Source organism: Microcaecilia unicolor, chromosome 4 (assembly GCF_901765095.1).
Source record: "Microcaecilia unicolor chromosome 4, aMicUni1.1, whole genome shotgun sequence".
Lineage (NCBI taxonomy): Eukaryota > Metazoa > Chordata > Amphibia > Gymnophiona > Siphonopidae > Microcaecilia > Microcaecilia unicolor.
The window spans coordinates 77,953,800-77,977,575 of record NC_044034.1 but is presented as its reverse complement, the minus strand read 5'-3'; the positions used below and the strand labels follow the sequence as shown (position 1 = coordinate 77,977,575).

Sequence of the window (23,776 nt, the reverse complement as noted above, 5' to 3'; positions counted from 1 at the left end):
AAAGAGTGTCCATTGACACAATGCAAGATACTAATGACATTGTAAATTATTCGGTTGAATTTCTAAATTCACTGCATCCACTAGAAATGCCACCACATCAATTATACTTAAAAATTGGTTCGCCAATAATGCTGCTACGAAATCTAAATGCTCCAAATCTAATGGCACATGTTTAGCTCTTAAAACTCTAATGCCACACGTTATTGAATCTACAATTTTGACAGATTGTGTCAAAGGACAGCACGATTTTATACCTAAAATTCCTCTTATTCCATCTGTCTTTCAGATACAGTACAAAAGACTGCAGTTTCCAGTTCAACTAGCTTTTGCAATGTCAATAAATATGGCTCAAGGTCAAACGTTAAAAGTCACATGTGTGAACTTACAAAACCCGTGTTTTTTACATGGCCAATTATATGTCGCCTGTTCACGAGTTGACTCAAATAAGTGTTTATATATATATATATATATATATATATATACAGTGCTTTTTTTGTAGAAAAAAAGGTGCCGGTACTCATTATGGGCGGGGTCACCACATATGGCTCCACCCCTATGACAGCCACACCCACATTAACCACACCCCCTATACCAGCCATGGCGCATATAAACAGACGTCATTGAAAATATTACAGTACTATAGGAGAAAAAAATAACGTGATTTGCTAAGTAGTAGTAGTAGTATACCCAGTGCAAAATAAGACAGCCAATGTAAATTCTCAAATTGGACATATTACAAACACTAAAATGAAAATAAAATGATTTTTTTCTACCTTTGTTGTCTGGTGACTGTTTTTCTTTCCATATTGGTCCCAGACTGTGATTCTCCTTTCCTTTGTTTTCGCTTAACTCTTCTGTGCCATTTGTCATTTTTTGTCTCCTTTTTCTTTGCTTTCTTCAATAATTTTCAGGCTCTCTCTCTGTCCAGATTTAATTCATTCTTACTATCCATTCTTTAATTTCCTTCATCTACCCGTGGCTTTTCATCTTTTCCTCACCCTTGTTCTCCCCATGCCTCTTCCTCTTATTCTCCAGTCTTTCTCTATTCCCCTTTTCCATCCAGCAGCTCTGCTTTCTCTCCCCATCCTTCCAGTGTCTCCCCTATTTCTTTCTGCATTCTTCCATCCAGCGTCTTCCCTCTTTCTCTCCCTAGCCTTCCGTTTTCCCTCTCTCTCTCCCCATCCTTCCATCTGTTTTTCCCTCTCTCTCTCTCCCCATCCTTCCATCTGTTTTTCCCCCTCTCTCTCCCCATCCTTCCATCTGTTTTCCCTCTCTCTTTCCCCATCTTTCCATCTGTTTTTCCCTCTCTCCCCAATCCTTCCATCTGTGTTTTTCCCTCTCTCTCCCCATCCTTCCATCTGTTTTTCCCCTCTCCCCAATCCTTACCTCTGTTGTTTTCCCTTTCTCTCTCTCCCCAATCCTTCCCTCTGTTGTTTTCCCTCTTTCTCTCTCCCCAATCCTTCCATCTGTTTTTCCCTCTCTCTCCCCATCCTTCCATCTGTTTTTCCCTCTCTCCCCATCCTTCCCTCTGTTGTTTTCCCTCTCTCTCCCCAATCCTTCCCTCTGTTGTTTTCCCTCTTTCTCTCTCCCCAATCCTTCCCTCTGTTGTTTTCCCTCTTTCTCTCTCTCCCCAATCCTTTCCTCTGTTGGTTTCCCTCTTTCTCTCTCTCCCCAATCCTTCCTCTGTTGGTTTCCCTCTTTCTCTCTCTCCCCCCAATCCTTCCTCTGTTGGTTTCCCTCTTTCTCTCTCTCCCCAATCCTTCCTCTGTTGTTTTCCCTCTCTCTCTCTCCCCAATCCTTCCCTCTGTTGTTTTCCCTCTTTCTCTCGCTCGCCAATGCTTCCCTCTGTTGTTTTCCCTCTTTCTCTCTTTCCCCAATCCTTCCCTCTGTTGTTTTCCCTCTTTCTCTCTCCCCAATCCTTTCCTCTGTTGGTTTCCCTCTTTCTCTCTCTCCCCAATCCTTCCTCTGTTGGTTTCCCTCTTTCTCTCTCTCCCCCCAATCCTTCCTCTGTTGTTTTCCCTCTTTCTCTCTCTCCCCAATCCTTCCCTCTGTTGTTTTCCCTCTTTCTCTCTCCCCAATCCTTCCATCTGTTTTTCCCTCTCTCTCCCCATCCTTCCATCTGTTTTTCCCCTCTCCCCAATCCTTCCCTCTGTTGTTTTCCCTCTTTCTCTCTCCCCAATCCTTCCATCTGTTTTTCCCTCTCTCTCCCCATCCTTCCATCTGTTTTCCCTCTCTCCCCCATCCTTCCATCTGTTGTTTTCCCTCTTTCTCTTTCTCCCCAATCCTTCCCTCTGTTGGTTTCCCTCTTTCTGTCTCTCCCCAATCCTTCCCTCTGTTGTTTTCCCTCTTTCTCTCTCCCCAATCCTTCCATCTGTTGTTTTCCCTCTTTCTCTTTCTCCCCAATCCTTCCCTCTGTTGGTTTCCCTCTTTCTGTCTCTCCCCAATCCTTCCCTCTGTTGTTTTCCCTCTTTCTCTCTCCCCAATCCTTTCCTCTGTTGGTTTCCCTCTTTCTCTCTCTCCCCAATCCTTCCTCTGTTGGTTTCCCTCGTTCTCTCTCTCTCCCCCAATCCTTACCTCTGTTGTTTTCCCTTTCTCTCTCTCTCCCCAATCCTTCCCTCTGTTGTTTTCCCTCTTTCTCTCTCCCCAATCCTTCCATCTGTTTTTCCCTCTCTCTCCCCATCCTTCCATCTGTTTTTCCCTCTCTCCCCATCCTTCCCTCTGTTGTTTTCCCTCTCTCTCCCCAATCCTTCCCTCTGTTGTTTTCCCTCTTTCTCTCTCTCCCCAATCCTTCCCTCTGTTGGTTTCCCTCTTTCTCTCTCTCCCCAATCCTTCCTCTGTTGGTTTCCCTCTTTCTCTCTCTCCCCCCAATCCTTCCTCTGTTGGTTTCCCTCTTTCTCTCTCTCCCCAATCCTTCCTCTGTTGTTTTCCCTCTCTCTCCCCATCCTTCCATCTGTTTTTCCCCTCTCCCCAATCCTTACCTCTGTTGTTTTCCCTTTCTCTCTCTCCCCAATCCTTCCCTCTGTTGTTTTCCCTCTTTCTCTCTCCCCAATCCTTCCATCTGTTTTTCCCTCTCTCTCCCCATCCTTCCATCTGTTTTTCCCTCTCTCCCCATCCTTCCCTCTGTTGTTTTCCCTCTCTCTCCCCAATCCTTCCCTCTGTTGTTTTCCCTCTTTCTCTCTCCCCAATCCTTCCCTCTGTTGTTTTCCCTCTTTCTCTCTCTCCCCAATCCTTTCCTCTGTTGGTTTCCCTCTTTCTCTCTCTCCCCAATCCTTCCCTCTGTTGTTTTCCCTCTTTCTCTCTCCCCAATCCTTTCCTCTGTTGGTTTCCCTCTTTCTCTCTCTCCCCAATCCTTCCTCTGTTGGTTTCCCTCGTTCTCTCTCTCTCCCCCAATCCTTACCTCTGTTGTTTTCCCTCTCTCTCCCCAATCCTTCCCTCTGTTGTTTTCCCTCTTTCTCTCTCTCCCCAATCCTTTCCTCTGTTGGTTTCCCTCTTTCTCTCTCTCCCCAATCCTTCCTCTGTTGGTTTCCCTCTTTCTCTCTCTCCCCCCAATCCTTCCTCTGTTGGTTTCCCTCTTTCTCTCTCTCCCCAATCCTTCCTCTGTTGTTTTCCCTCTCTCTCTCTCTCTCCCCAATCCTTCCCTCTGTTGTTTTCCCTCTTTCTCTCGCTCGCCAATGCTTCCCTCTGTTGTTTTCCCTCTTTCTCTCTTTCCCCAATCCTTCCTCTGTTGTTTTCCCCTCTTTCTCTCTCCCCAATCCTTTCCTCTGTTGGTTTCCCTCTTTCTCTCTCTCCCCAATCCTTCCTCTGTTGGTTTCCCTCTTTCTCTCTCTCTCCCCCCAATCCTTCCTCTGTTGTTTTCCCTCTTTCTCTCTCTCCCCAATCCTTCCCTCTGTTGTTTTCCCTCTTTCTCTCTCCCCAATCCTTCCATCTGTTTTTCCCTCTCTCTCCCCATCCTTCCATCTGTTTTTCCCCTCTCCCCAATCCTTCCCTCTGTTGTTTTCCCTCTTTCTCTCTCCCCAATCCTTCCATCTGTTTTTCCCTCTCTCTCCCCATCCTTCCATCTGTTTTTCCCTCTCTCCCCATCCTTCCTCTGTTGTTTTCCCTCTTTCTCTTTCTCCCCAATCCTTCCCTCTGTTGTTTTCCCTCTTTCTGTCTCTCCCCAATCCTTCCCTCTGTTGTTTTCCCTCTTTCTCTCTCCCCAATCCTTCCATCTGTTGTTTTCCCTCTTTCTCTTTCTCCCCAATCCTTCCCTCTGTTGGTTTCCCTCTTTCTGTCTCTCCCCAATCCTTCCTCTGTTGGTTTCCCTCGTTCTCTCTCTCTCCCCCCAATCCTTACCTCTGTTGTTTTCCCTTTCTCTCTCTCCCCAATCCTTCCCTCTGTTGTTTTCCCTCTTTCTCTCTCCCCAATCCTTCCATCTGTTTTTCCCTCTCTCTCCCCATCCTTCCATCTGTTTTTCCCTCTCTCCCCATCCTTCCCTCTGTTGTTTTCCCTCTCTCTCCCCAATCCTTCCCTCTGTTGTTTTCCCTCTTTCTCTCTCCCCAATCCTTCCCTCTGTTGTTTTCCCTCTTTCTCTCTCTCCCCAATCCTTTCCTCTGTTGGTTTCCCTCTTTCTCTCTCTCCCCAATCCTTCCTCTGTTGGTTTCCCTCTTTCTCTCTCTCCCCCCAATCCTTCCTCTGTTGGTTTCCCTCTTTCTCTCTCTCCCAATCCTTCCTCTGTTGTTTTCCCTCTCTCTCTCTCTCCCCAATCCTTCCCTCTGTTGTTTTCCCTCTTTCTCTCGCTCGCCAATGCTTCCCTCTGTTGTTTTCCCTCTTTCTCTCTTTCCCCAATCCTTCCCTCTGTTGTTTTCCCTCTTTCTCTCTCCCCAATCCTTTCCTCTGTTGGTTTCCCTCTTTCTCTCTCTCCCCAATCCTTCCTCTGTTGGTTTCCCTCTTTCTCTCTCTCCCCCCAATCCTTCCTCTGTTGTTTTCCCTCTTTCTCTCTCTCCCCAATCCTTCCCTCTGTTGTTTTCCCTCTTTCTCTCTCCCCAATCCTTCCATCTGTTTTTCCCTCTCTCTCCCCATCCTTCCATCTGTTTTTTCCCCTCTCCCCAATCCTTCCCTCTGTTGTTTTCCCTCTTTCTCTCTCCCCAATCCTTCCATCTGTTTTTTCCCTCTCTCTCCCCATCCTTCCATCTGTTTTTCCCCTCTCCCCAATCCTTCCCTCTGTTGTTTTCCCTCTTTCTCTCTCCCCAATCCTTCCATCTGTTTTTCCCTCTCTCTCCCCATCCTTCCATCTGTTTTTCCCTCTCTCCCCATCCTTCCATCTGTTGTTTTCCCTCTTTCTCTTTCTCCCCAATCCTTCCCTCTGTTGGTTTCCCTCTTTCTGTCTCTCCCCAATCCTTCCCTCTGTTGTTTTCCCTCTTTCTCTCTCCCCAATCCTTTCCTCTGTTGGTTTCCCTCTTTCTCTCTCTCCCCAATCCTTCCTCTGTTGGTTTCCCTCGTTCTCTCTCTCTCCCCCAATCCTTCCTCTGTTGTTTTCCCTCTTTCTCTCTCCCCCCAATCCTTCCTCTGTTGTTTTCCCCTCTTTCTCTCTCTCCCCAATCCTTCCCTCTGTTGGTTTCCCTCTCCCTGCCAAGTTTCCCGCGAACGGCGCGAAGTCGCGACGCACGCGGCACCAGCCCCTATTTCCGGCCGCTGCTGCTTCTCCTGTTGAGCAGCAGCGGCCGCTACACAAAGAAAAAGATTTTAAAAAAACTTCAAACCTGGCTGAAACGCGGCACCCCGGCACTGTAGACAGCCATTAGGCATTGGCTGTTGCCCCGCAGCCACTCCTCCTCTTGCCTGTACGTCACTGCCCCTGGAGGAAGACCCCGGAGGAGCGCAGTGACGTAGAGGCAAGAGGAGGAGTGGCTGCGGGGCAACAGCCAATGCCTAATGGCTGTCTACAGTGCCGGGGTGCCGCGTTTCAGCCAGGTTTGAAGTTTTTTTTAAATCTTTTTCTTTGTGTAGCGGCCGCTGCTGCTCAACAGGAGAAGCAGCAGCGGCCGGAAATGGGGGCTGGCACTGCGTCCGTCACGGGGCGGGGGGAGCAAAAAAAAAAAGGTGCCGGTACGCCGTACCGTTGCGTACCGGCACAAAAAAAGCACTGTATATATATATTCTAAATTGAAAAACAAAAAATATCTCTCAAAATGCGGTCGAATGAGAACATTATAAATTATATTAAACATATGTAATATTTATCTACTCCTGTGTGTTCTATTTCTGTTTGTAGAAATTAAAAATATCTATCTATACTTATTTTTTATGTTTAATTTCTTGCATTAAAGACATCAAACAAAATGTAACAACCATCATAAACAAGTTAAAAATGCATACTTATACACAAATAAACCTTGCTTTTCTCAATTACAAAGTACTAACCTATCACTGAGCAACACCCAGCGGGGACAGCTAGTTCTGAATAAAGCCCGTATGACAATGCTAAAAAAATAAAAAGGGCAGAAACCTCAGTATAGTATGGACTGACTATAAGAAAGGCTTGATAGAATTCCAGGATAATAAATTGCCTTGAAGTGTTCAAATTAAACTCTTTATTGAATACATCAAGTTTACCATGAAAACGTGGCAAACCACATTCCACCTGCAATATGCAGATGGACATTTTGTCATTCCTAACATCAAGATCCAGTGAGACATATTCCAGCGAGACTACATTACTTTTCTTCTATATGGCATTTAATCATCTTTGGGTTATGGGTTTGTCATTACTTCTAAAAATGGAAATGATCCACTGATTACATCATATTTATCGTTTGAAGATGACCTGAAACTCTGTAGTTCCAGTTTACCAACAATTGGAACAACTCTGGGTATTGTGAAGCTTCTCAGATGACATAAAGATGACTTTTTTGGGGTCACGTGATGCTCTCGAGCTAAGCGGACGTCTCAACCCGAGCTCCGCTCCCAGTGTTTTAAATCACATCAAAGAACCCCCGAACTCGCTGCAGGAAAAGCTGAGAGGTGCCCGTTCCTTACCGGCAACGAAAGGAGAGGTGAACGAGCACCGGCAGTGCGGGAGAGCGGTGTTATGCCCGTGAAGACACCGAGGCAGGGCAAGCAGCGCGTGGTCACAGCTAGTCCCAAGATGGCGGAAAAAACGGAATCCGCGGGGACTTCAGTCTTGCCGAATGCGGCGATCCAAGAAATTACCCAGCAAATCACCGCGCGCCTAGATGAAAAACTAACTAAAATACAAACTTCAGTAGACTCTATCAAAGATGCGATGGAGCGCCAAAATGCTCGACTGCAACAGGCGGAAGAACGGATTTCCCGCCAGGAGGACAAATCGGAAGAGACACAGGCCTGAGTGGAAGCGCTGGAAGTGCACCAAGCCCAGCTCCACCAGCAGATCGATGATTTGGAAAACCGCAGTAGGCGAAACGTCAGAATTATTGGTTTGCCGGAGGGTGTTAAAGATGCAGAGCTGCGGAACCTAGTGGAACAATGGCTGCCCGGCCAGCTGGGATTACAAATGGCGGACGCGAAGATGCTGGTCGAAAGGGTGCACAGAGTGGGGGCACAGCGAGAGAAAGACACACGCCCGAGACCAGTGATAGCGCGCATATTAAACTACGCAGATAAGGAAAGGCTTTTGCAGGCTTACCGCAGCAAGAGAACATTGGAGTATGAAGGACACCGCCTTTTGATGTTCCAGGATTTCTCTGCAAGGGTCACGGAGCAGCGAAAGAAGATGGGTCCCCACTGCAAGAGGCTGATTGAAAAGGGGGTGCGTTTCGCCCTTCTATTTCCAGCGAAGGTGAGGATCCTCCATGACAACAAAACGCTGTTTTTCACAGATCCTAAAGATTTGGACGCCTTTGTCAGCCGCTTGCCATGAGGTGTTTCAAGGGACCTTGCTATGATGGAACGAACTGAGAGAGCAGACTTTAAGTGTCCATGGCGATTGGCACGTAAGCATTTGGGGCCCTGTTGATAAGGGGACTATGAGAGTAGCCCAGGGACGCTGAAGAACTTGTTGTTGTAATAGATTGGCAATGTGGGTGCTTGCAAATATAAACGGGTGCCCCAAACCTGTGGGAGTTTTTTTTTAGGGGGGGGGGGGGTAAAGTTACTTTATGTTAATACTTAGGGTTTCTTTAAACGGAGCCACATATTAGAGAGGGGGCCGGAGCCCGGTGCAGGGCGTAGGCACCTGGACCATGAGGATGGCCTTGGTATGCTGTATGTGGCACGGCTCAAGTTGTAGTTGATGATATTTGACAGTTATATAGGTTACATTGCTGTATAGTTTAAATGAGGTTATGCCTAGGTTTTGTGAGGGGATATTATCTTCTTTTTGGCTACACTATGAACAGAGGGAAAGGGGGAGGAGCTACGGGGCGAAGTGTGTTGGTGGGATATGGGAGGGAAGATAACTTCCGGGTGAAGGTTTGGGAGGGGAAGGGGGGAGAGGGGGAGGAGGTGGTGGGAGTATGGATGCGTGAGTGGAAGAGATAGGGAGGTGGAGGGAAGAGAGGGAGCGGATGGAGTGTGTGTGCAGGGGAGGGAGGGAGGGGATGGGCGGAGGCAGGAAACTCCGCGAAACCTGAAGACTAAGATTGCTGTTAAAACAAGGAAAGTGGCCAGATACAGAATATGTTTGCGGATGACTGTGTGGGGGCCAGATGGTTGGCACAACTGTTCTCGCGGGCTGTGCTGGGAAGCCAGTGAGAACTTTAATACTAAAATGAGTGCTAGTACATGTGAATGTTTAAAAAATGGTTAACTTCAAGGTCATCACCCTTAATGTTGATGGGATCCACTCCCCCATTAAGCGTACTAAAATACTTTCGTGGTTGTCTAAGGTAGAGACTGAGATTGCTTATTTACAAGAGACACATCTGTCAGCAACAGAACACCAAAAACTTAGAAGGGGTTGGGTGGGGGAGATGGGATATTCTTCCTATAATGCGAGACAGAGAGGGGTGGCTATCCTGATCCATAAAAAACTTCCCTTCATTGTTCATAAGACGATAGCAGACAAAGAAGGGAGGTATGTTTTGGTTCTAGGAGAGCTCTGGGGACAAAAAATTTGACTCTGAATGTCTATGGGCCCAACATATATTCCCATAATTTTTTTCAGAACTGGTGGCCAGAGTGGTCGCCTATTCTGATTACCAGCTGATCATAGGGGGGGGATTTTAATGTGGTAGCAGACCCCTCAATTGACTGCAAGCCACCGAAACATAAGGGTGGGAACTGGGAGCATAAAGGTGTGAATTTCGTGTCCAATCAGCTAGGGTTGGTGGATATCTGGAGACTCCTGAACCCACAGCAGGAAGAATTCACGTTCTATTCCCACCCTCATGAGGTCTATTCTAGACTGGATTACCTTTTGGTGGACCTGTCCCTGTCCGCTCGAATTTCCAGGGTGCACATAGTAAGTCATACGCTTAGTGACCACCAGGCGGTGGAGATGGTTATTTCGTGGTGTGTGGAACCGAGAGAGCGAGTGTGGAGGTTCTCCCCCATGCTAAGCATGGATAAAGATTTCCACGAGTATATGCGGGCTAAGTGGGTGGAATACCAACAATATAATCAGTCCCCAGATGTGAGCTCGGGAACCTACTGGGCAGCCTCTAAGGCTGTCATGAGAGGGCACATCATAGCGTATACGGCAGGCTTAAAGAAGAAGAGAGAGGCGGACTTGCTACGTCTATCCCAAGAATATCACCAGTTACGCAGGAAACACATACACCACATGACTGAGGCAAATAAGCTGGCCCTAAGGCAGGTTAAACAACAGATAGATGAAATTCTGAGGTCAAGGGCTGAAAGGGATATATATTACCAGAGGTTCAGACTCTTTAAATGGGGTAACAATGCAGGTAAACTACTAGCTAACCTGGTCAGACCCTCACGGAAAAGACAAATTATTACTAATATCAAGGATGAGCAGGGGAAGTCCTATACTACAGAATCTGAAATTGAGCAACAGTTTGTGGCTTTCTACAGCTCCTTGTACCAGGCCCGAGATTTTGATCAAACCAAATATGAGGAATTCTTTCAGGGACTGCGTCTCCTGAGCCTTGCGGGGGAACAGCTGACCCAATTGAATGCTCCCATCTCGGAGAAGGAGATAAGGGAAGGCATTGGAGGCCTGAAGTTAACTAAGGCCCCTGGGCCCAATGGTTTCGGGCCTGAATATTATTGCATCATGGCAGATTTGGTGGCACCCCCGTTGAGGGCCTGGTTCAATGACCTGGTTGAAGCAAGGGAGCCCATGCAACGCAATGAGGCACATGTAGTACTTTTACCTAAACCGGTGTGGGGGGGGGGGGGGGATACGGCCAGGGTGGGATCTTATCGACCAATTTCGTTATTGAATCAGGATGTTAAACTCTTAGCGGCTATCCTGGCCAGGCGCCTGAATCAGGTCATTCACACTTTAGTACATGAAGACCAGGTGGGCTTTGTGCCGGGGAGACAAGCCTCTATGAATATCATACAGGCCTTGATGGCCATCCATAAGTGTAAGGGGACGGGAGGCTTAGCGGCAATAGTAGGTCTAGATATGGAAAAAGCCTTCGATAGTATTTCGTGGCAATACTTGTTCGGAGTGTTGGGCCGGTTTGGCATAAGTGGGGCCTATCTAGACTGGATACGGGCCCTTTATACAAGCCCATCAGCATGGCTGCAGATAAATGGGAGGCTCACTGATAGTTTTTCAATACAGCGGGGCACAAGACAGGGGTGCCCCCTTTCGCCGCTCCTCTTCCTGTTGGCCATAGAACCTCTGGCTGCAAAGATCCGCAGTAGTGAGGAGATTAGAGGTATTTGGGTGGGGGGCTGGGAGTTACGGCTGAATCTTTTTGCAGACGATATCCTATTATACGTAGCTCATGCCCCCAGAGACCTAGTGAGGGTGCTCTTTATAGTCCATGGTTTTGGGGACATATCAGGATTAAAAATTAACTATTCTTAGTCGGAGTTGCTGACCTTGTCGGACAGCCCGGGGGCTCAGGGGATGGCGGGACTCCCGATACAACAGGTGGAAGGGGCAATGAAGTACCTGGGCATATATTTAAGTACAAATAGGGCTACATTTTATAGGAGGAACGTGATAGACGTTCGGGATAAAATTAAGAATTTGTGCGATAGATGGAAGGACCTGCCCCTTTCGCTGATGGGACGAATAGCCTTGGTCAAAATGGTGCTGCTCCCTAAGATTTTGTATCCGCTACAGGCTGCACCGATTTGGGTCCTCAGACGGGAAGAACGACTGTTCCGGTCTACTGTTAGAGCCTTCATATGGAGGGGGAAGGGGGCTCGAATAGGGGTTTCTAAATTGTTTCACAATAAAGACAGGGGAGGTTTGGGGTTGCCAGATTTATGCCTGTATAATGTAGCGGCATTAATGCGTCTTATTTATGAGGTAATGGGGGGGAGTTTTCAGTTCTTGCCCAGGGAGGGACTGGGGGACTGGGGGAATGGAGTCAACCTTGGACTTTTCTCAACCTGCTCCATGTGGGCTCTAGTAGCGACCCTAGAATGTCCCGCAAGCTGGAATTCTTAAGACCCCTGCGGAGAGCATGGATGTGGTGGAGAGGTCAGCAACAGCATTCACTGGACGCTTCCCCATATCTGAGTATGACGGGCAATGCAGCATTCCAGGCGGGCATGGGTTTCTCTATCTTTTCTAAATGGGAAGACTTAGGATGTAGAATATTAGGACAACTTCTGGAGGAAGGGTCGGATGTCTTTATGTCTTTTGAACAAGTTAAAAAACAGTGGGAGATACCAAACAACAATCTACTGCAATATCTGCAGGTTAGGCATTATTGGTCAACAATATAGACGCAACATGGGGATAGATGGCTTTGGGGACCCTTAGACAAGATCCTGTTACGGATACCCACTAAGGTTAATAGTCTGTCTACCTGGTACAAGATTATAACAGCGAACGGGCAGAGGGGGGAATTGGAACACCTGGTAACCCGCTGGAATGAGGAAGTGGGATCGAGGTATACAGAACAGGAATTTGAGAAACTTTTTGCTAACCTGTACAGGATGGTTAAATCTGCCGACCTGCAGGAGACACAGTATAAGATTCTCCATAGAGCATATATTTCTAGAGCAAAAGGGGCAGCTATAGGACTCTGGACAGATGATAGATGCAACAAATGTAGGGTGGGGGAGGGAACTCTTATACACTAATTCTTGGAATGCTCGGCTCTGACAGTGTGGAATGTGGCGTTCCAACTGCTGGCTTCCGTGCTGCATCGGGACATGGAGTGGGACTATGCAACTCTATTGCTGGGGGATCAGTAATTATTGGTGGCCCAGGGTCTGCGATACCCACAGCGTCGCTTTGTGTATGTCTCCCTGCTGTTGGTTAGGAAAACAATTTTGCATTTTTGGATATCCCCAGAGCCAGTGCCCGGAGAGGCATGGAAGACAAGAATGAGGGAAGCTGGCAAATATGAGAGCCAGATCTATAGGGGATCCCCCAAACTGGCCAACTTGTTTAAATATAATGGGCTAAGGTTTCGAGGAGGTAAGAGGGAGGGGGGGACAGAGGGAGGGGTAATGGTAGGAGGGTGAAAGTGTGAATGTTGTGATGGGATGTATATGACTGAAGAATGTCAGCGTATGAAAGGGAGGTGAGGGGGGATAAACAGAAAAACTCGATATGGAATGCATTGCAATTATATGGTTGTTTTTTACTGTTTTGTTGAAATCTGTACTAGTTTTGGATTGATGAATGTGGCAGGGTATTTCTCCCCCTGTTTTTTGTGAGTGTATTGTGTATTGAGGGAATTAAAAAAAAAAAAAAGACTTTTGATTTGGACAAATGTGCTAAGGCAATTTTCCTTAGAGGAAAGTTGATGAAGTACATAAGTATATAAGTAATGCAACACTGGGAAAAGACCAAGGGTCCATCGAGCCCAGCATCCTGCCCACGACAGCGGCCAATAAGACGTACAAACATTCTATACATGTTATTCCTGGAATTGTGGATTTTTCCCAAGTCCATTTAGTAGTGGTTTATAGACTTTTTCTTTAGGAACCCAAAATATAGAACAGGACAAATCTGTGACGAATCACAGAAGGCAAAAGTAGAGACTAATAGACGATTCACCACTGGAGACGTGAGTCCAACAGTCTTTATTATATCAGAGATAACGACCCGACACAGGCCGTGTTTCGACGCTAAAAAGCGTCTGCATCAGGGGTCAATAAATACACCAAGTAATGAATGCAAAACGAAGAGTCCTACTTGTATATGTGTTGTCAACTCACTGATCACGTAGCACCAAACAGAATATGCTGGATACAAACTATCAGAGCAAATGTTCTTTAGGAAACCATCTAACCCCTTTTTAAACTCTGCTAAGCTAACTGCCTTCACCACATTCTCCGGCAACGAATTCCAGAGTTTAATTATGCGTTGGGTGAAGAAAGATTTTCTCCGATTTTTTTATTTTTATTTACTACACTGTAGTTTCATCGCATGCCCCCAAATGCACAAATGGTGTTGAAATATGAAAATACATGTCCAGAATCCATCTGTCATTAAACTTAGACAAGTGTTCTGACAAGTAGAAAGAGTGAGTGGGAATTTACTGGTACAAAAAGGGAGGTGTGAGAGGAGGAAGGTAGGAAAAGATATTGGACCTGTGGGATGGAACGGGGGTGGGGAGGAGACAATACCACAGAGGAAAATGAGTGAAATATTGCACATATTGGGAAGGGAAGATGGGAGACAGGCTACACATGAAGGGATGGGAAGAGGAGAGACATGCTGAACATGAAGGGAAGAGGGGAGACTGACTGAACATAAAGGGAAGAGGGGAGACGTTGCATATGAAGGGAAGAGAAATTGGAGAAAACTGAACATGAAAGATTAATGCCAAAGAGACATAGGGCAGGAGGTGAGAACAGAAATAGCAAATGGAAAGGAGGCCCTGGACACAGAGTTAAGAGGACAGATAGAGGAAAGCAAAACCAAAGATTTGGAACAAGATGTTTGGAATAATAAAATCACCAGACTACATATGTAGGAAAAATTTATTTTTCAGTTTAGTGACTGAATTATGTCTGTGTTGAGAATTTACATCTATCGGCTTTATTTTGCACTGTACAGGAGAACATGCATTTCTTTCTATTTCTCTGGTGTTGCATGACATGCAGATTCTGATACCTCTACTTTCAGTTTTTCTTGCATTTTTTTTTTAGGTTCCTTATTTTGTATCAGGTGAGAGTCATGTTCTGTATCTGCAACTGAGATGAAGGATGCTGCTGGCATTGGTGTCTGAGAAAGAATCTGTGATAGTCTATCTTGTTCCAGTTTACCAGAAGCAGGTTCATTGGTGTTCTAATGTATTTCAGTAGCATAATTAAATTAAATTTATAACTACTTCTGAAGGTTACAGGATGAGTGGAGATGGAGGAGATTATTTGCGGGAATGTGTGGGGATGGAATGGATCTTAGTGAGAACAGGCAGGTATGGGTTAGATTTCAGTGGTATGCCGTGACAATTTTGGCATCTTGTGAATGTGCTGCGAGATGGAAAAGGTTGAAAATCACTGTTGTATAGGAAAGGAAGAGGAAAGACATGCTATACACGGAGGGAAGAGGGGAGACATGCTGCACATGAAGGGAAGGGAAAGGTAGCGGGAAGACATGTTGCACAAGAAGGGAAGAGGAGGGAAATGCTGCATAGGAAGGGAGCAAACATGCTGCACATGAAGGGAAGGGAAAGAAAGAAGGGCAGACATGCTGCACATAAAGGGAAGGAAAGGGAGATGGAAAACTAGATAGATTTGAGAAGGAGGCAGAAAATGGAAGAAAGTTGAAGTGAGAGATCAGTGCCAAACATAAACATAGGGAAGGAAGTGGAGGTGAGAAAAGAAATAGCAAATGGAAAGGAGGCTCTAGAAATAAAGTGAAGAGGGAAGCAGAGCCAGAGACTGGGAATAAGATGATTAGAATAATAAATTCACCAGACAACAAAGGTAGGAAAATATTTTTATTTTTAGTTTAGTGATTGAATTATGTCAGTGTTGAGAATTTACATCTGACGGCTTTATTTTGCACTGTACAGGAGATCATGCATTTCTTTCTTTTTCCGTGCTGCTGCATGACATACAAAGTCTGGTATCTCTGGTTTCTGTTTTTTTGTCATGGTTTTTTGTGGTCCTCTATTTTGTATCAGGTGAGAGACATGATCTACATATGCGACTGAGGTAAAGGATTCTGCTAGCATGTAGTGTCTGTAGGAATCTATAACAGTCCAACTTGTTCCATTTTCCCAGGAGTATATTGGTGCTCTAGGGCCCAGGGTCTTTCATAGATGGTTTGGAGCTATTATGGTTTGGTAAGTTTCCTATATGTCTTTTTGCAGGGTTTTGTTATTTTGCCAAGTGTCTGGCCCATTTGAAAATTAAAAATACTCAGGACTAGTGGTCTCCACATCTGGTTGAATCACCACATAAACAAAAACCCATCTGCTTTAAACAAAGTGCCTAGCAGTGAGTTGATAATTTGCAGTTCCCATGGTGATAATCGCAATATTAATACTTTTTGTGTGGTGAGTTGTAAGGGGGTAAGCTTAATTGTTAAAGAACAACTGGAGCTTCAGGATTTATATTGAGATTCTGACCAATGATAATGGCAGTTTTGCTGGATAGTTGAAACTGGTGGAGGGGGAGGGTTTATTTTATGCATAGAAGTCTGTGGTGTTTTTTTGCTAATTATGATGTGCAGAAATTTGCTTTCACTTGGCCCTGTTGCCACCACAAATATTTCTGTCTAGAGATGCCACCACTGCTTGCGGATGTTGATTCTGATCTTAAAGAACTATTAATATTTTATAAACTATTAAAATCGCTATTTGCTGTTTTACCTTTATATTATATTATATTATTTTGATGTCTAGGGATGTGCTTTGATGTGCAAAATTGATTTAACTACGTTTGACTGATTTATGTGTGATTAAAAAAAAAAAAGTAAACACATTTCGGGGGGGAGGGCGATGAGGAATGCATTATGCAGCCAAAGCCGGCCCTGAGTTTGCTGAACTGTGCAACAGACTTAGAATTTAGGAAGAAAAGTGAGCTGCAGCCCTCTGCACTAATTTCTATATATCGCCTCTTGCGGCCTAAGCTTAGCCCGTCTGAATTGATCCATGTCATGCAGATTCCTGTTGCTAAAGGGACATTTGCCGCTCCAATTTATCAAATTCTGAATCCCAGGGCTCTTAGGAATACATCTAAAGATCCACCCGTTTGGGTGGGTGGCTACTGCTTGTGTTGGCCAAAGAGTGAACGCAGAGGAACCGGCTCGGCACGCCCGCCGCCGCTTCCCTTCCTCCCGGGATAGCGAATGAGAGCTGTAGAGAGCGACGATGGACGAAAGGCTCCTGCGCTCCTTCGGGGGGCTCAGCCTGCGGGGTCCAAGGCGGCAACCCCGAGCTCCCCCGCCCGCTCGCCCCCGCTTCCAAAGGCAGCTGTATCTCCTCCGAGGGCTTCCGGGCTCAGGAAAATCTACCCTAGCGAGGTAACAAACAACTCCCCTGTCCCCTCCCGCCCCCGAGAGGGCCCGGATGCAGCCCGAAGCAAAAAACACCCCGAGATCTCGCGCCCTCCGCTCTCCAGTCACATTATCACATATGGGAGGAATATCCCAATCCCACCCAGCCCGATCTCCCGCCACATTTGGGACACTCCGGTCCCCGCCCCTCGGTCTTCTGCCCCATCAAGGTATTAGAGGAGCCTTGCAATTTGGCTACTGTGCTTTGCTGGGTTTGGGTGGAGTAGTGCAGCTGCTCAAAGCTGAATCATCTTAACGTTTTTAGTGGGAGAAAAGCGAGCAACCTGTCAAATAAGACAGGCGCTCAAGCGTCTCAATCACAACTGGTTAAGTGATTACAATAAGACCTACTCTGGCCGTGGTTAAAAGTCTGTCAACATTCTGTACATCTTACTATTACTTAAACATTTGAAGTTGGGATGCTAGAGAGCTTGCTTCCGGACGGGTGAAGGGTCTTATGTAAGAGATCTGTACTCTGCGGAGTCAGCCAAAAATCAGTCAATCGTAATCTTGCACTTATTTTCCAAATCAAGTGTGCAATGTGGAGGGCTTTTACAGGGTCCTATATGGATTCTAAAGGTCCTTGTAGCATCTAAGGTTGGGATAGAAAATGTTGCTGCTGGTAAACAGAAACCAAAACTGAAATCTCCTTTACTAATCAGGAAGGAACTGTATTCTCTAAAAGAATTGTTATGAAGCTGAACAACTGAAAATAATGTGGCTAACTTACCCTTATTCTGTTGGTTTTCAGAGAAATGGCCAAGTCACCTAACCCTATTGTTTTAGGTACAAGCTTAGACTGTAAGCCCTGTGGGGACAGGGAATACCTGAATGTAGTTCCCTTTTCTTCAAAACCTTACACCATGCCTGCCTCTGTTTAGATAGTGCCACTCAATAACCGTACACACAGTGGGGTACCCAGACAGCCAATTTTGGGTGGGCACAAAATGTTCTCTCTACCTCCTCTCCTCCAGCACTTCCCAACTCAAAATATAAATACCGTAGCTGATGAGAGTCCCCAAGCTCTGTCACCTGAAGACTTCCACCAAAGATGGCCAGAATTCGCTTTTACCAAGCTTGCCAGGCAGCAGCAACTCCTTAAGCCACCGATGCCTGCACCCCATGCATGCTTAGTTGTCAGTGCCCCCATCTGTAGAAGGGAGTTCTGGCTACCTTCTCAGCTAGCAGGGCTTGGGGATTCCCACCAGCCGGTCTTAGACAGGTGCGGTCGCATAGGGCCCCGCGCTCCTAGGGGCCCACGTCTCTGGCATGTCTGTCCTGTCTCGGAACACCTCCCTGTTCCATACTTTAATGTGCATCCAGATCCTCCTCGCTGCTTGTCCTGCTCCCTTAAGATGTCAGTTCCTGCTTCCTCAAGGGCAGGATGCAGCAGCAAGGAGGCTCTGGGCTCGACAGCTGAAGGGATATGAAAATTGCTGCCGCTGTCTGCCACTTTGTACTGAAACATGGTGGATGCACATCAAGGTATGGGGTAAGGCGGGGTTCTGAGAGCTTTAAACCTCCTTTTACACTCTGATAAATTATGGCTTATGATGGTGGTGGGGGGCCCACTGAACTGGTTTGCACAGGGCCCCACTATTGTTAAGACCGGCCCTGCCACCAGCTACAGCAAGGGTCAGGGCTGCTGTTAGCCATGCTGGGGCCCAGGGCAGAAAATAAAGAAGCCCTCCTTTCTGCCTTCTCTCTTATCTCCCCAACTGCCATTACAGTCACACTGACAGACCCTCACCAAATAAAGAACAAGGGATCACAAATTAGAAATAAAAATATGTACACAAAAATTGAACTGGTAATGTCAACATGTACTGCAACACTGGAGAAATAAAAACAAAAATGCATTTCCTTTTCTACTGAACACAGCTGCTGTTTTGCTGAGCCACAACTCTCCTTTATAGCCAATGATCACACTTCTTTCAGTTGGGATCTCCTTTCTCTCTTCCAGGTCAGTGGCAGGGGACCATCAGGCAAACACTCCTTATCTCCTTCCATTCTCTTACCCCCCTGTCACTCTTTAGTTCCAGGGCACAATCTCTCTGTTTTTTTGTTTCAAAACTACTCCCCTTGGGCTGGGCTTCCTCCTACCCAGGGACCTCCTAGTCATTTCCCCCAGTGACACCCCACAGGGACTTTCTCAGTAATCCCCAGCCTAACAGGGGATTACACATAGATGGAGTGTGGCTGGTTTTAGCAGAGACAAAGAGACAAAGCCAGGCCTGGAGCAAACAATCTTTAGGGCCCTGCTATCACCACAGCGATCAAGACTGCTCTGCTGGCCACAAGTGTGTCTTCCTGCAGCGTCCCACCTCCTGTGAAGCAATTTCCTGTTCCTCCTGTGAAGCAACTTCCTGTTTCTGCTTGGGAGGGACGCCGCAGGAAGAAGGACCCATGGCCAGCAGAGCAGTCTCAATCACCTGTGCCAGGTCATCCTGGATGCTGGGCCCGGGGAATCTTGCCCCCCCTTCTCCCCCCTCTTGGCTGCTCTGGATCTTAGCAATTATGGTGTTAGCAGCAATATCGAGACCTCCAACAGGATGACTATCTACAAAAAGGCAGTACAGAAAAGCTATTTGACTAGTGGCTTGAATATTGTGGCTATCTGGATAGCGCAGTTGGTCACTCCTATAGAGGTTTCAATGGTTACACAACATGTTTTACACCATTAGCCCCAGATTCTATATAGCGTGCCTATAGATCCGTGCCTAGAGAGATATATATAGCATGCCTATATAGTGTGCCTAGTGTAGAACTGCGCCAAAATCCAGGCAGATTCTACAACAACTTGCATAACTTAATTGGCATAACAAGCTAATTAGCATTGATAACAATACTTAAGCAATAATGAGCACTAATTGGCAATAATTAGAATTTATGTACACAACTCGCTAAGCATATTCTGTAACGCACTGTGCCTAACTTCTAAGGGGCATGGTTATGGGTGGGGAAATGGATGTTTCATGGGTATTCCAAAATTTACGCGCATGGTTATAGATATGGCCTTTTGCTCTGGGATATACGTAATGTTTTTGTTGGTGTAAATGGACAAGCATAGTTTTAGATGCTGGGATATCAACTAAGCGTATTCTATATAGTGCGCCTAAATCTAGGCACCACTTATAGAATATGCTTAGGCGAAAATGTATTCCACGTGGATTTTTTAGGCGCCATATATAGAATTCCCCCCTAAATGTGCAAAAAAATAATTGATAGAAATATTCAAAAAGTAAGAATAAGGAACCAAAAGAATGTTGATTTCCTGGACTTCACACTCTTTGATTTAGTATTTGGTGGAAGTCACTTTTGTAGCAGTAGCAACCATGAGTCATTTAGGCTTCTCCGTAAGAACATAAGAGTAGGCATTTTGGATCAGATCAACGGTCCATCTAACCCACTATCCTGTTTCTAACAGTGGCCAAATCAAGTCACAAGTATCTGGCAGAATCCCAAAAAGTAGCAACATTCCATGATACCTTTTAATTTTTTGGCGCACGGGGAGCACATGCCGATCCCCAAGCTACCGTGGGATGCCTCAGTGCACCCAGTGGTAGGTGTTTTTAACCTGCAGTAAGCATGCATTAATGCTTTTTGCAGCTTAGTAAAAAGGACCCCTTCATGTTTATACAGACCTTGCTATGAAAAATTATAATCACATCTATGACACTGTTACCTACCGCTTTTCTTAGACATCTGAAACGAGATTTTCCTAATGCTCCAATTCTAAGCACTGATGACTTTTTCATAACTGAAGATGGGACTTATGTATTCAATCAAGATTTATTAGAGGAGGCCCACAAATGGAACCATAAAAGAGGTAATTACAATGAATTTCTTTGTTGGTCCATAGCAATATGATTGTCATTTTAGTAGACTTGTGATTTATTTGCAAATGTGAGCTTAATTGTCTTTTCCATTAACCTGCTCATCTTACTTTAAACCAGGGTTATCAACCCAGTCGTTGGGACACACCCAGTCAGTCATGTTTTCAGGATATCCACAGCAAATATACATGAGATAAATTAGCATGTACTACTTTCACTGTATGCAACTCTATCCATACATACTTATTGTGGTTATCCTGAATTCTTGACTGGCTAGATGCGTTTTTTTTTAGTATTTCAAAGTGCTAAAACGTTTTGAGGTGTTATGCAACAGAGTAAAAGAAACATGTTGATTGTACTTGGCTGTCCTATTTAAAATTCCCCACACCCAACAAGAGGTATTCTAAGAAACAGAACACAGAGGGCCCTGTTTACAAAGCCGTGCTGTAGGCATGCTAGCTTTCTAGCACTCGCTAATACTAAAGACACCTATAGGAATATAAGGGTATCTCTAGCATTAGCGCATGCTAAAAAGCTAGCGTGTTTACAGTGCGGCTTAGTAAACAGGGCCCAGAATCTGGAATAAAGAATTTAAAGAAAAAAATCCAAGGCAAATAGAATCAAACAGTTTTTACAGATCAAAAAAGTTGAGCAAAACAGAAAATGTAAAAGTATAAAAGTAGTGAATACTTAAATCTAGTGAATAGCTGGGGGATGTCATTGACAGTGAAGTTTTTTCTTATACAGCTAAATTATGTAATCCCAGCAAAATATTACTGCAAAACTTTCTGTAAAAATTCAAAGTTTTTTTTTTTAAAGTAACTAAAAAAGCCGGTGAAGCTCCGGGGTATATGTCAGGCCTCATAGACCTACCAACCAGGAACTCTACTAGCTCATCACGTACGTTCCTGAATCTCCACTATCCCAACTGTAAAGGACTAAAATATAAATTAACATATGCATCCAGTTTCTCCTATATAAGCACTCAAATCTGGAATGAATTACCAAAATCCATAAAAACAACCCACAACATAATTAATTTCCGTAAATTATTGAAAACCAATTTATTCAAGAAAGCATACCACAATAACTCATCCTAAATGTCAGTTAACAAAATGTACGCTGGATCTACACAAAACGTAACTCTTTACTTCCTGATTGTTCATACTAATTTTATTCATGATTTGAAGTTTAATATTCCTGATTGTTCAAGCTAATTTGTTACGAATGAAGTTTAATCCAATACCTTTAATTTTTTATTATAAAATGAACTTTCCTTACCTGAATACCTATTCTATTCTGTCTCCTCTACATTAACTATGTATTTCTCTTTTCCAGAACTGGTAATCACCATTACGGAACTATGTAAGCCACATTGAGCCTGCAAATAGGTGGGAAAATGTGGGATACAAATGCTACAAATAAATAAATAAATACTTCCAATGTTTGAAAGGATTTAGAAATAGAAACAGCAAGTTCTGACTGATGAGTTTTGACATGGTGGTACTGATGTCAGGGGCTAAAAAACTTAAGGCTTCTTTTACAAAGCTGCGCTAGCAATTCCCAAGTGGCAAGCGAGAGGAAGCCCATAGGAATTGAAGGGGGACTTCCTCTCATTTACCGCATAAGAATCGCTAAGTGCGGCTTTGTAAAAGAGGCTCTTACTTATGTGAATTATATAGAAGTGTGGCTTCAGATGGGAGCTAGAATGCCTACAACCCAAAAGTGGAAAAAACAGATTCACAATCTTCTTCAAATAAGAACAACTACTCAACAACTAAATCTAAACAATGATTGAACAATCAAAAAATGGCAGGAGGAAAAAAGACCTTAGAAATTGCAGAGATCCAACCCACCTTATAAATCACAGGCTGGGCTCACAATCTTTTAGCGAGAAATCAATCATTGGTCAAAAACCTTCTTTCATGCCTGTGTTGAAAACTTTGGGTCCTGTTTACTAAGCTGTGCTATAGGTGCACTAAAAATGAGCACACACTAACACTAGAGATGCCCATAGGAATATATGGGTGTCTCTAACGTTTAGCACATGCTAATTTTAGTGCATGCTAAAACCGCTATTGCACCTGGGTAAACAGGGCCCTTTATTTATAGCAATGTAGGTTTGCCAAAAATAATTAAAGCTGGATCCCACAGGCACCCGTTTCAAAAAAAGTTTATTGGGATCAAACCCAGCAATCACCTACAAAATCAATTGTGAATCTGTTTTTTTTTCCACTTTTGGGTTGCAAGTTGTGATAGTTTTGTGGAAAATATTTTGGCCATTTGCAGTGTTTAGTTAGAGTGCCTAGCCATTAAATCATAGAAAATACTCTAAGAAAAAGAAGACATAGGGTGGAAATGTGTGTATAAATAACTTTGTTGGATAGTCACGTGATGCACATTAACCACTGAATTTCTTTATAGATTAAAAGATTGCCACTTGATCAAGAATTCACTTTTTACTTTGCATTAAACACACACTTCTCAAAGTTACAATTTTATGAACACTGTTAGGTTTATTGACAGCCAAATGTGCCTGTGTTACCGCATTAATCAAACAGAAATGAAAAGTGTCCACTTGGTATAAAGAGCAGGCTTGCTCCTTACCTGTGGACTTTGTACTGTTTTTCAAAGCATAAGTACACACAGACTGGGCATTGAAATTTGGTGTGTATGCAAAGAACACACGGTCACATGCAATACCTTTTTCTGCTGATAAATGTTTACTGGAAAACTAAATGGAAAGATTTAAAAATGCAATCTATCTGAGCATTTTCCTCTGATGACCTAAACCCCCTGGCCCCCAGGAATGCCTCCTTTCAGTGTGACTAAAGTATTCAGGTTACAGTTACATTGAGGAAAGACAGGTTTCAGACTTCTGCTAAACATAGATAAAATGCTTGTTACCCACATAATTTACTTTGAAAACTGTCCTGAAAGAGTCAGCGAGTCTTGCATGGAGCTACCTTTCTCTTACAGGCAGATGATCAAAAGCCCCGTGCTGTTCCAAATAGCGCTCTAAATTAGCGCTGGAACAGCGCGGGGCGCTATTAGACCTATGATCAGAGATAATGCATGCAAATTTAAGCAGCGCATTATCTCTGCTCATGGGGTAGAAGTGCGGGAGAATTGTGCCTGAGCATGCTCTCAGCACAATCCTCCCGCACTTGTTTGACAGGTCTGGGCTGGAGACCAATGAAAAGAGAAGGACGCCCATCTTTAAATCGGAAGATGGACGTCCTCAACTGCCCCATTACAGAAACGTCCAAATTTTAATGGAGTGTCGGAGGTATAGCGATGGGGCAGTTGAGGACGTCTCATAGAAACAATCCAATTTTGGACGTCCTTAACTGCCCATTGCTGAACC

At 44.8% G+C, this 23,776-nt stretch overlaps 1 protein-coding gene across 1 annotated transcript in view; it reads left to right on the top strand.

The window, feature by feature from the left end:
- The first annotated feature begins 16,226 nt into the window (after positions 1 to 16,226).
- Positions 16,227 to 23,776, top strand: part of N4BP2L1 (NEDD4 binding protein 2 like 1) — a 30,772-nt gene continuing 23,222 nt past the window's right edge. The window contains exons 1-2 of the mRNA XM_030200366.1: positions 16,227 to 16,540; positions 20,275 to 20,402. Of these exons, the coding sequence (XP_030056226.1) occupies positions 16,389 to 16,540; positions 20,275 to 20,402 (280 nt within the window). The 5' untranslated portion in view covers positions 16,227 to 16,388. The remainder of the gene's footprint in view (positions 16,541 to 20,274; positions 20,403 to 23,776) is intronic.